The sequence below is a fragment of the Cololabis saira genome, chromosome 1 (genome assembly GCF_033807715.1).
Source record: "Cololabis saira isolate AMF1-May2022 chromosome 1, fColSai1.1, whole genome shotgun sequence".
NCBI classification, from domain to species: Eukaryota; Metazoa; Chordata; class Actinopteri; order Beloniformes; family Belonidae; genus Cololabis; species Cololabis saira.
This window is the reverse complement of record NC_084587.1, coordinates 23,002,767-23,015,909: the sequence shown is the minus strand read 5'-3', so window position 1 is coordinate 23,015,909 and position 13,143 is coordinate 23,002,767. Positions and strand designations below refer to the sequence as shown.

The following is a 13,143-nucleotide window of genomic DNA, read 5'->3' as shown; positions in this document are numbered from 1 at the left end:
TGAAACAGATGACAATTCAGGTATATTATTTTTAGGTGCCATGTACATATGACTCTGTTTTGTAGAGCCTTTTACATAATTTGTGTTTGTTTGGGGCTCTGGAGGGCTCTGGATGACTCTGGGTTGAGCTGGTGCCATTTACTGAGGCTATTGCCCTTGTGCAGGCAGCGCAGGTTCGAGTCCAAGCCTGTTGCTCTTTGCTGCGTGTCTTTTTCTCTCTCTCCACCTACTTTCAATAAAGGCCACTAGCCCCACAAAATCTGGAAAATAAAAGAATTATATTAGTTGATGTGAGGAAGTGTAAAGCGAAAGGTCTCTTGCTATTTATAGTACTTTATTGCTACATCCAATATTGTTTATTAAAAGCAGACACAAATGGCTCGGAATAATAAATGGGAACTCTAAGAACACTGATGTGAATGAAGAGATATGTGAGCTCTTTATTAGAGCCATATGTGGCTGGTGCATGAATCACCCCCAATCCACCATCTGACCACATGCATGTTCAAATGATTGCAGAGCGGACTGTTAATACAAGATTCCCTCATGCCAAGCAGGGGACTTGATTACATAAAACATTAAGAATGCAAGTATTGTTACATGATACCCTAGTAATAATCGACATGGAGCAACATACAGAGACAGGAAAAACATGTGACTGTAGTCTATCTCTGTATAGTCATTTGATAACTTAACAGCATAGATAAACTAAACCCAAGAAGTGGATATTAAACAAAGCTTCAGAAGAGAGACCTACATAACAGATTGAAATGATAGCTGCTTTCCAAGACAGCTATCATGAGATAGGAATACCACACACACCAAGACACGTAAGAGTTCAAGGCAAAAGCTTCGCCTTATTTTTGCCTTTTAAAGCAAGGCATTTCAGAGCAAACCTGGGAACTGTCAGACTTGGCTAGTTTCACTGCAGAATACCAGAGGCCCCAGTGCACTGGCTTCGAAGCATGAGTCATACAGACCCCACCTTACATCTTTCTGAGATTACAAGAAAGGTTGCTCTACAATAGGACAAACGAAGACAAGAAAATAAGCATGAATGACGTGAGCGCTGAAACACAACACTCTGGCTACTGTAGATACCTCACATGTAGGATTTTTCTTTTCAACAATAATATTAAAAAGATAACAAAAAAAATGCACGTGACAAAATAACTTTAACTCAAAATGTGTACAGACACACACTTGACTATTCGTAGTACCTTTTGGGACAATTACACTGAAACTGCATGCATGGGCATGTAATCATCCTGCAGTAAATTGCAGAGGTGCGGAAATGGGAGATTCATTTACAAGTTTCTTCCTAAGACATGCATCTTTTCCTCATTTTTCTTTGCCTTTCCTTTGTTTTTGGTCTAAATGAGAACTTGATCCATGCACATGCATATTTAGAGCATGCAGTTACAAATCTTTGGGCTGCATACAGTCAGCCACAGAGGGACAGGGTTGACATGTATGGCCCAGTAGAAATAAGGAAATCTGAATCACACAGGCCTTGTAGGGAAAAAAATGACTGGGCTTTAAAAGGCCTTTAAGATAAGATGCAGTGATAGACATTGATATAATGTCAAGGAGGGTGCACCTATTGGTTGCAATACACAAGAATTTCTCTGAGCTGCACCATGCTGAGCCCATCGCAATAACATGCCGGCCATCCCAGCACCCTCAACCAAAGTTAAAGAATGTTCAACTTAAGAGCAGCGCACTGTGATAACACCTCAATCCATCCAATTGCAGAGAACCTGAGAGGCCACAAAGACATTGGAGAGGAAGTTAATTTTGGCAATGCTCCACTTTCCTGTGCAGCACGATACGAGTTTAAATAAACATTTTGAAATAAAGAGAAAAGCTTTGGTGTGGAAAGAAATCATCAACACCTTGGGCCTAACAGATGCATTTAAAAGTACTCTTTTCTTCTTTACTGTAACTCTTCCTCTTCATCAACACATCTAAGAGCTCTTAATGAAACAAAAACTAATGAAACTGGCCTTGAAAATTAGTTCAGAACCCTAGAAAAAACATGTTTCCTGTAATTGGCTTCACAATGGTCTTCAGTCTTGCAATCACTCAGTCTGCCTATTCAAAGGGTGAAAGTTGTGACTGCTGTTTGGCATCATGGTGTACACCACACTGAACATAGACCAGGAGATCAGAAGGAAAAAGATAAGCATAAGATAAGTTCGATAAGCATGCTAAAGGTAAAGGCTATAAGACCATCTCCAAGTAGCTAGGCATTTCTCATTCAGAGGTCTACGGTCTATAGAGGGAATGCGCATGACGTCACGGATGCAACTTCACAGCGGGTTACGCCTACTGAGTGGCAGAAAGACTGAGTGGCAGCGTAAACTTTCAGTTTGAGCAACTCAAAAACATCTAAAATTGGAAAGAGCTGTTGTGCGATCGCCTCTACTCATAGATTTAGCAAGAAATCGGAGTTATCGTTTTACAGACTGCTGAAAAATAAGCTTATGAGAGACAAATGGATCGCTGCAATTTGCAGAAACAACTGGATTCCAGGCACCGAAACGTGGATTTCCGGTTCCCATTTTGTATTAGGTAATGTTGGATTTTTGGGTAGTTAACGTTTAACGGTCAAATCATAAAGTTCGGTGTCCTCATCACTTTAATTTCGCCAACAAATCCTGCCTTGAAGTAGGACCAAGCGTCAAGACTTTTGTATGCCTTCAAGCTTTGCTTTGTGTATTTCACCGGCGTAGAAATTAAGTACATATAAATATCAGTAAACTCATGGCTAAATATTAATTTCCATGGACCACTGGTTCTTCGGGTAACTGTACGGGTCACTGTCAAGTCCAACTGCCTTTAATTTAAGCCGATAATCAGCTGTAATCCTGTCTTCTCCACAGTTTCCCCTACTAGTTGCAGCCGGTTTTGCCACTGAGTGCGAGAAAGGGGATCCAGTGGGAAAGTGACGTCAATGCATACTCTCTATTGGACTGTAATGCAAACGTCAGTTACGTTGCTGCAAAAGTCAGTTACGTTGCTGCAAAAGTCAGTTACGTTGCTGCAAACGTCAGTTACGTTGCTGCAAACGTCAGTTACGTTGCTGCAAACGTCAGTTACTCTATGCAAACGTCAGTTACGTCACTGCAAACGTCAGTTACGTCGCTGCAAACGTCAGTTACGTCGCTGCAAACGTCAGTTACGTCGCTGCAAACGTCAGTTACGTCGCTGCAAACGTCAGTTACGTCGCTGCAAACGTCAGTTACGTCGCTGCAAACGTCAGTTACGTCACTGCAAACGTCAGATACTCCATGCAAACGTCAGATACTATATGCAAACGTCAGATACTATATGCAAACGTCAGTTACGTCTATGCAAACGTCAGATACTCTATGCAAACGTCAGTTACGTCTATGCAAACGTCAGATACTCTATGCAAACGTCAGTTACGTATATGCAAACGTCAGATACTCTATGCAAACGTCAGTTACGTCCCTGTAAACGTCAGTTACGTCTATGCAAACATCAACATAATCGTGTCTCATTGCTGGAACTGCTGGAAAATGTTTGATTTTCATTAGTTGATTTTCAGTTAATTATTTTCTACCACTACTTTTGTCAGGTTCAAGTTATTCTGGTGACCATTGTGGAATTTCTGACTTTAAAGGAAGAGTAACAAAAAATGTCTCCACATCTGTATGTGTGCCGAAAATACGTATAACGTATAAATGGCACAGTAAGAGAATATGGTGCTGGTCATGCTTAGGGAGAAAGGCAAGTTGCTCTGATTAATATCCTGTTTCATGTTGCATTTTAGGTAGCTGGTCCACAGACAGAGTTGCAGGATTTCTCACAGTTGGAAAATCATGTCATGCAATTTTTAGTTGCAAGGTCTACGAGATGCCCCATTGCTTAACCGCTCACGCCCTATGACATAGGACCACCAATTTGGAACTACAATTGCCACGGACTCTCAGAGACAGTCATCTATCGTTTGCAACAGCCCCAACTCGTGCAGAGAATGCCAAGCATAAAGCTAAAGCATTTTGGACAGGTAGAACATTACAGCATGCATTAAAATCCTCAACTGAAATAAAACACAAAAGAAAAAACTAATGTCAACTAATGACTTTGTGGAATGGTTTTTGGTCCCCAACCAACTGGCATTCTACATGGACGTGGTTTGCATGTGCGAACCCTTCTCGCCTGTACTGTGCCCTAACCCCGACAGGAAGTATAGAGAATATTGCATCGTATGTGAAAGGCTTTTCTCATTACAGGAAATGAACACGCAGGTACCGTCAGTGACACTTCTAACTACACTATCTCCAAACCATCTGAAGAACATGAGTTTTTTGCCAAGGTCCAAGGTCCTGATATCTTACAATATCTGACTCACACTTGTGTGGCACAACCAGCAAAATTTATGAAGAAAAGGTTTAAGAAGAACTTTTTTTTTTAAAGAAAAAATTAAGATAAAAAAAACACTAAATACATATGTGAGACCCAAAAGATTGCAGCTAAAAGGAAACATACCAAAGCACACAGTACATCTGTAGCATCACATTTTGAGATGGAGAAAAAAAAGAAATATAAAAAACCTGTAGACTTAGGACAATAACCTTTAATTACCTTAGCTTATTTTCATCAACTGCATTTCAAAGTCAGAAGATAATCAACATCACATGTTCTGGATGTGGCAACAAAGTCTTTCCTGAAACAAACCATAAAATCTAAGCACATGTCAAAGGGTAACTGCTAAAAGAAGTCCATAGTGTATTTGTTGGCGTATGTTGGGTGAGCTGTTTGTTATGATTTCTACAGATGTGCCACTCAGGTCAGGAGCTTGCCTGATCCAGGCCCTCAGTCTTTCCATGCTATGTCTTTCCACAGTACTTCCTGTTTTACTCTTCGTCTTTTCCAGGCTGATTTTCTGCTCCACTTGCCTCCAACCTTTGCCCCTAGCAGAGTCGGCTCAGCCAACCACTCCCACCACGTCCCTGCCCACAAAACATACATTACTTCATTCATGACTTCCCTTCCTGATCTTCATAATAAGAGTGCAGGGCGAGGCTGCCGCTGCACTGAACAGCATCCAGTCAATCAAAACTAATCTGTTTAACACAGACATTTTGTAGTATCTGGACTGGACTCATCTTAGTATTAATATTTAATGTCTTACAATTGAATTTAAAGTTAAAGGTGCATCACAAAAAGAGCCCCAGATGAATGCCATATAACACACTTTCAGAGTAGCTCTCTGTCTGGAGAGAGTGATGAGAAGCGCTCCTCCCACATGAGTTAATATCTTGTGATAATGCGATTTTAATAAAAAGAATGTGATGTGACATTTTGGCAGAGCAACGTAGCTATGCGATTACAGACTTCTGCACCGAGCCAAAGCGCAATATGGCAAGCAGCTCTTGAACCCATCTGCCAAAGAGAAGAAGGCCTTCCCATAGATGGTTTTTTTAAAGTGAAAAGAAAAAAAAAAAGATGGGGTAAAAAAAAATGCTCCAGTTGTTTTATGATCGATTTACTGGAGAGCATCCAGTTGTAACTATGACTGGCCCATTTGAATTTGTAGCAACAAGCCAGTAACACAATCAAAGCAACAAAAGTGATAACACTGCTTACAAACAACAAGCTATTCAGAGATAGAGTATGCAAACTTTCAGGGTGAGCAATGTACCAATTAATGTTTTCTAAAGACAACAATGAGGTGTACTTGAGAGGGTATAGACAGGACACAGTTCCTGTGGAGGAAACCCTCTGAAACAGAAGCACATCTGTCTGTTGCTGCACTAGCGGGCACTTCCATGTCATGGCTCTCTGGCTCAGGGCCCCGCTTCGAAGTTTCCTCTTACAACCAAGGACTTTCCGTAGTGGGACATCCTCCCAGCTGTAGCAGCAGAGGGAGTTAAGGACAGGCTGAGGGTGGAATACAACTAAACTTCACTCTGCCAAAACATCAGATCATGCTGAGGTCAAATCAAAAGTAAAACATTTTCATCAGACAAACCTAGTCTACTTGTCAATTAGGATAACTGAATTGGCCTGAATAAGTTCTGTCAACGAGTTCTTTGTCATATTTAGGCTGATGTGGACTGTCATATCCAGCCAACACACAGCTTGGCCTCCCGAATTGAAGTCTTCCCATCAAAGACATCTGTCCAAGAACATAAATTCTCCTACCAAAGGATTTCAACCCTTTCATCTTCAGAGATGCAAAAGTACAAGTTGCAGAGTTAGTGGAAGAAAACTGCTGGTATTTTATGTCACATATGTTGTGAAGAGGAAAAACAAACGCATGTTCACACTCTCATGAGACAGTTGAAGAAGAGCATGGTCCTCCTCAGGAGGTTTAGCTGCTGTTTGCCACTATGAAAACTGGTGCTGCGATTTCTGAGTTCACAATCCACATGTTGAAGTGTTCTTTGGCAAGGCACTGATGGACCCCACATTGCCCCAGTGTATAAATCTGTATAGATCTTTCTAGACAAACAGAGTAAAAGCAGCACAGTCTTAACAGTTCATCAATTACCAAAAGTGTTTTCAATAATAATCTATTATTTTGGCCTTTACAAGATACTTCTTCATCATCATTCCAAGTTATCTACTCTGGCCACGTATGAATAACTGGCCGTAGCAAATTAATTATCAAAATAAGGAACAGCTCTACTTAAATATCAAAGTCATTTATTAAGTTTAGATATGGGTTTAAGCCATGGGAACCATTTATTTTGTGAGAATTTGCTGCAGCAGATGGATGATGTTTAAATTACTCGACCGGTGCTGTTTAAAAAGGTCATGCAGACAGTTATGTAAAAAAAAAAGAAAATGCACCCTCTTATCATTCTAAGGCTTTACATATCATCTTTTCTTTACCAGGTCTGCAGGTCAACTACAGGTATTACATTTTTCATTACTTATCAAAGACTAAGCATTGCAAGATATATCACCCCATTATTCAAGATCTTGACCTTAACTAACCTTATCAGCAATAACTTCTTCTTTTTGTTGGTTCAGCTCAATGAGGTTTGCAACCATTTCTTTATTTGCTTCCACAACTACCTTAATTCCCCACAACAACATTTCAATGACATTGTGGTCTTTATTTTGACCAACTGACATGGTTTCAGTTATTCTGATGCATTGTTTATGCACTCTGGATGACAATCCAGTACCATGACTCAATTCCTGATCAATGTTAACTCTCAGACATATTGCCCAATACTTGACTTGAAGGAACAGTGGCACAAGCGGATCACTATAGGGTGCCGAGGTTATTTTGTCAATGAAAAAAGAAAAAGCCAAACAACCACTAATGCTCAACCGTTCATGATAGATTCTCCTTTGCCCTTTTTTCTTCATTATTTATTTCATTTAACTTTATTGGCAAGCATCTGAAGTTTGGTTTAGTCTGTCTTAAAGACATCGTCACCACAGTCTTATTTTTTTTATATAAGATATGTTTTTATTAGACGCCGCAGTCGGGCAAACGTCGGGCAAACGTCCCATACAAAGCCACGCTTACTGCTAGTTCTAGTTGTAGTGTCTTAAAAATGTAACATGTTAACTGATGACTGATTAGCACATGGGGTTTCTTTGCAACTTCTTTGCTCATGGCAATATCTAAACTTGGTTTGAACTTGAGATGGGATGTGCACTTCCACAAAGGTATTTTGTATTTTGTGCATTTTTTTGAAGTTTTCCCTGTTTTAATTGGGACGTTTAAAGTTCCCATCTGCTATTACATGTAGCATCAGTGGTCCCTACACTTGGTTTTAAAATATGTCCGGACTGATTCAATCACAATTGGCCAAACTTAAGTATAATCGTAAATGTACCCAAGATACATAAGAGAATTCAATGAGATCCAGTCCCTCAAACCACATTTGGAGATGGTCTGGGTCACATGTGGCCCGTATGTGTAAAAGCAACATTTCACAGGGCCACACTGAAGGGCTGCCTGCGTAACTAATGTCTTCTGTGTAGCCAAAAGGATGTACTCGGTCACAAAATAATGATGTCACTTTAAAAGTGCAGCAGAACAAGCGGGAGCCATAAAGACGAAAAGCTGCACAATGTCATGGACTTGTCTGTGTTGTTTTGATTTGCTTACTTTAGTAACGTTTTACTTTTCTTTTTCCAACATGTGTCAGGCCTGTTTAAATCTGTCAAAAGCCTTTGGTTTTCTTCCATTTTTTTTTTTTTTTTGGGGGGGGGGGGGGGGGGGGGGGGGTTCTCATTGCCATGTGAGTAAATCTACCTGTCATGTAGGTGTGTGGTGATGTTCACATGTCAGACTAAGGGCCAATCCCAATACATCCCCTACTTTCTACCACTAGCCCTCACTCACTACCACTAGCCCTCAGTGTGTGCAGAGTGCAAATTGGGTCCAGATTTATATATTTCATAAAAAGCACAAAACTGAACTATTGATCTCAAGAGGCACATCCAACAGAAGAGGGGGTGGAGTGGATATAAGTGTCTCACTCAACCCCTCAAAACTGGCAGCTACCAACAGAAATGTCAGGACAGGGCTGAGAGGAGACCTTAAATTCTGTGGTATTTTGACCAAAACACGTCACAGAAATTTCAACAAGAACTAAGGAAGTTTCAGTCATGTGAATTAGGCAGAGATAACTTTATGTCAGCACATACGAAAACGTTCATCAGTTCCTTCCTGAAACTTTAACTGGTTTTGCAATAGCCCCAGTGGGAGGATATGACCAGGGTTTCCAATCCCTTGATATATAATCCTACACTATTGACATTTAATGCCACTTTGTCCGACTCACTTTGAATCAAAAGCAAAAAAAAAATGGTCCAGCCAGTGTCACATAGGGCATGAAATACAAGACATCACATTTCTTTCTCATCTTCCTGAAACGGTATAGTTTGTTGACATCAACACAACTCTGCATCAATATCAATGCATATGCCATATGTGGCTGAATATCTGAGTTCACCATAACAGCCCATGAAGCTTCTCCTGGTAAAACCACATTACTTCATTTAAATGAGGATGTAATGTGTCTACATAAAGCCATGACTGCCAAATAAAACATTGTCTTGATGATAAAAAACTGTTTATAAAGTAGAAATATTTGCTAAAAGACAGGCATGTTTATACCGTTCTAAATATACAGGATGATAAAGCATTGTTAACACAACTGCTGTCCAAAGACATTCTGTACACAGCAAAAAAGCCTGAGTGTACATACAGTACAGTAATATGCAATGTGAATTTTCTGGTTTTGGAAAACACTTTTCAAGGAGAGAGAAGTAAGAGAGACTTCTACAAATTGGCAAACAGCATGAAAATAAATACTAGCTCAACAACAATTATTCACGCGGTTACTGGAGAACAGTTTAAGCCAGAATGAGTAACAGCAGCTTTGGGCCAAGCCTGGTTTCTGTTCAACACAACAAAGTGCACCTCTACTGGAACAAAGTGATATTACGAGACGGACTGCCGGACCATCCCCACTCATACCCCTTTTACACCAAGCTGGTTCCAGGGCTGGTGCTAGTGCTGGTGCTAGAGCCGGTTCGCGGTTGGCACGGAGCCCGCCAACGTTACTGTTGATGGATTGTACCGTAGACCACTGCTGCTTCTGTTTTACATCCATTATTAAATAAATTGATGTAATAATAAAAGAGTCTGCTAACTTAACCGCTGTCTTCAACGCTCCGTTGTTTAAAAACGGCGCTCTTCCGTGTTTATTCTGCTTTGGTTGTTCAGTAACACCGTCCCCAGCCCCGCCCCCAGCCCTTGACGTAAGCACGTAGCCCCCGACGTAAAGTGGTTCCAGACCTGGCCCAGCTCAAAACTGGTGCTACAGTAGCACCAGTTTTGAGAGCCAGGAGCCGGTGCTTAGGCTGTGTAAAACCAAAGAACCAGCCCTGGAACCAGCTTGGTGTAAAAGGGGTATCAGTGGTTCTTGTGTCAACATAGCAGATCTATATGCCCCACTACATAGAGTGGCTTTACGCAGCTGTGGAACCACAAGAACGCATGTTAGTTACTGCTGAAGTTAGCCAGAAACTGTTGGGTAACCGGGGTTTCTGAGACTGCTGATGCACAGAGAATTTTTCAAGTCAGTTTTGAAACCCAGTAACAAATAACAGGGAAAATACAACCGGTCCTGTTTTAGTGAATTAAGCTATGCGGGCACTCTTTAGATTATACTGTGAATAGAAAGGAAATTAATACTACACATTCAATATGAAAGCCTTGCACAATTAAAGACAAGTACTTTGGGAACACCATCTTAGATCATTTGCTTCGAGACAGAGATAAAAAAAAAATCCATCAAAATAAATGTTCATCTAACACAAATTGGACCACATTACCAAACTCAAAGACAACTTCTGAATGATCAAAAAAAGAAAATCCTTTGTCTGTTTATATCTCAAAACCTACGCTTGTACATTATAAGATGACTTTTTTATTTTTATCATTACATTTTGAATCATATAATTGAGCCCAGGTATATTATACCAGCCTGTAATTATTATGAAGAAAGCCATGCTTCTCTTGCACAAGGAGATAAGGTTAAAAGTTTGTAAGGAGAAAGCTGGATATCATCCCAGAGTTGTAGAAGATCCTGCAGTACTTGATTTCATCGTCTCAAACTTATCAACATATCACTTATGCCACAGTACAATCACATCTACAGACGCAATATAAAAGAATTATGTCAACCTGAAATATTTCCCTAAAGGTCTAGAGGGACTGTTTTTGTCTCATTGAAAGTTTAACAGCCCCGAGCGGAATCTTTACCTTAAAGGAATGCAAATTCTCCTTAAGGCCAAATAAAAATCATACCTGGAATTAATGAGCAACAGAAACACACTACTGCACCCCTAAGTGTGGGTTTTAGAAAGGAAAACCATGTGCAAGTGACTCTGACAAGAAACAAAATGACATTCATGCAGGATTAAAGTTGTTTACAATTGCTTTAATTAACAATATCAATAAATTAGCGATATAATCAGTGTTGGATGATTTTCGAATGCATTTTTGATTGAATTTCGTAATTAATTTAGTAATTAGATTTTCCTACAGCAGTGCGTTTTAGATTATGTTTCAACAACGTGTGCTTAAAAACAAGATTTAGAGCTGACAGAGCTAATAAAATCCAACTGGGGACTGTGTGTAAATGTGGGAAAATAGTAAAAGGTGTTGACAGCACTTGTTATCCCATTGTAAACCTCAAAACTGCCCTCATATTACAGAGTAAATATTGACAGCGATAGAAAAGACAACGCCTCCAGGATCTGATCAGGGAAAGAATGACAGCTCAGAACCTGTCAGAGCAACTTTAGTACTTTTCTGCAGCAACTCTTAAGGCTGATTTATGGTTCCGCGTTACACCAACGCAGAGACTACGCCGTAGGCTCTGCGTTGATTTAACGCGGAACCATAAATCAGCCTTTAATGCTGCGTTCCATTTACCTCGGAAGTCGGAACTCGGAACTGAGAATGACATCACAGCAGAGTTATCAGCGTTCCAGTTACAAAGTAGGAAAACAAGTTTGTAGTTCGCATATACCACATGAAAAATGTAAATTACACTATAGCAGCATATATATGCCGAACAATACTTGTATATGACTGATTTAGTGTGACCAAAACTAGAATGAAGTGCTACGAATTTTTACAGGGCTCTCTTCTACTGTTTACAACCGGGGCAGCCATCTTGGAATGTGAACTCGGGAGTGGTGAAGACTCTCCCACTTTCCCAGTGGGAAATCCCACTTCCAGGGGCGTTCCAGTTGAAAAATCCAACTGGGAACTGGGAAATCCCCACTTCCGAGGACAAATGGAACGCGGCATAAGAAAGCTGTTGCACCAATCACACAAATACAGACGTTTATGTGCCAGCCAAGACTTACGTTTCGTCGCATTGATGAGGTTCTTCCCATCTTTGTACAGTTCTTTGATAAACCTGTTGGTTTTGTCCAGCTCTGCTTCGTGCGCCTTTATTTTCTCCCTGAAACCGGGGCTGTCCAGATAGCACTCGCTGAACTCCAGCGGGTGTAGTCCCATCTCTCTCTGCAGTTGTGTTCAACGACGGGACGGGGGGGAAACTTGCCACCAAATGCGACTTACTTTTATAGCCTAAAAAAACAAACGAGGCCAGTATTAAATCACCGCCGTTTCAGCCGGAGGTTTCCAGTTAAGCTGGTAAAACATAGCTCCTTGAAGCAGCAGCAGCAGCAGCAGCGGCTAGCGGTGTGTAGCGTGGTGACTTCTAACTTCTAACTCGGGAATAATAACGGAGCTGTTCAAGGAAAAAGCCAGGAATGGCGACCAGGTATGACTCCCGGGACGGTGACAACTCCACGCTGCCCCGGTGAGGAATACGTCGGAAGTTGGTTCAAATGAATTGTGGAGTCCAGAATCCCCGCTTTGTCCACCAAAGGCACTCCAGGGTCTGTGAAGTGACAGATCGAGCAGCTCTGCTGACATCTGCATGCGTGTAGCAAAACTTTATGTCCAAGAGGAATGCCGGGGCAAGATAGGCATCTCTCCTCCAGAGCAAGCGTTGCATTATATTTTTGGCTCAATGTTGTATTTCAGAGCAAGCTAACTTTGTTAGTTTGTTACAGAGGTGGAAAAAGTACAAAAATATTGTACTTAAGTAAAAGTACAAATTTTCTGCTTGAAAATTACTTAAGTAAAAGTAAAAAGTACCCATTAAGAACATTACTTAAGTAAAAGTATAAAAGTACCTCAACTTAAATATAATAAAGTACCAAAAGTACATGGTGTAAAATGTACTTAAGTACAAAAGTACAAAGTACAAAGTACAAAATTCAAAGTACAACATTATTTTCAAAAGGATTGCAAAGAAATGAAGAATCCAAGAATTTGCTTACAACTCTAAATAATGGTGATATTATTCTGACCCCTTTAGCGTTTGTTTCCATTACCCCATTTTAATTTCTCCCTTTGCTCATCACTGCTGCTGTACCCCATTGGCCCCGCTGACAGGTTCACCCCCAGCCTGTAGTATGCAGTGACAACATTAAGCAACCCCAGCTGATAAAGGATGAGACTTTTGAACTTTTAAATGCCAAAACCACCTTAGAAGGGGTGGAATCAAAGAATGGTGCGCATGGACACGCGTCGGCTGCCGCTCAAGG

At 40.7% G+C, this 13,143-nt stretch overlaps 1 protein-coding gene across 2 annotated transcripts in view; it reads right to left on the bottom strand.

The window, feature by feature from the left end:
* Positions 1–12,457, bottom strand: part of arhgap10 (Rho GTPase activating protein 10) — a 60,683-nt gene extending 48,226 nt beyond the window's left edge. For both annotated transcript variants that reach the window (XM_061718387.1, XM_061718396.1), the window contains exon 1: positions 11,890–12,457. In XM_061718387.1, coding sequence (XP_061574371.1) covers positions 11,890–12,043 — 154 coding nt within the window. In that variant the 5' untranslated portion in view covers positions 12,044–12,457. The remainder of the gene's footprint in view (positions 1–11,889) is intronic.
* Positions 12,458–13,143: the final 686 nt, after the last annotated feature.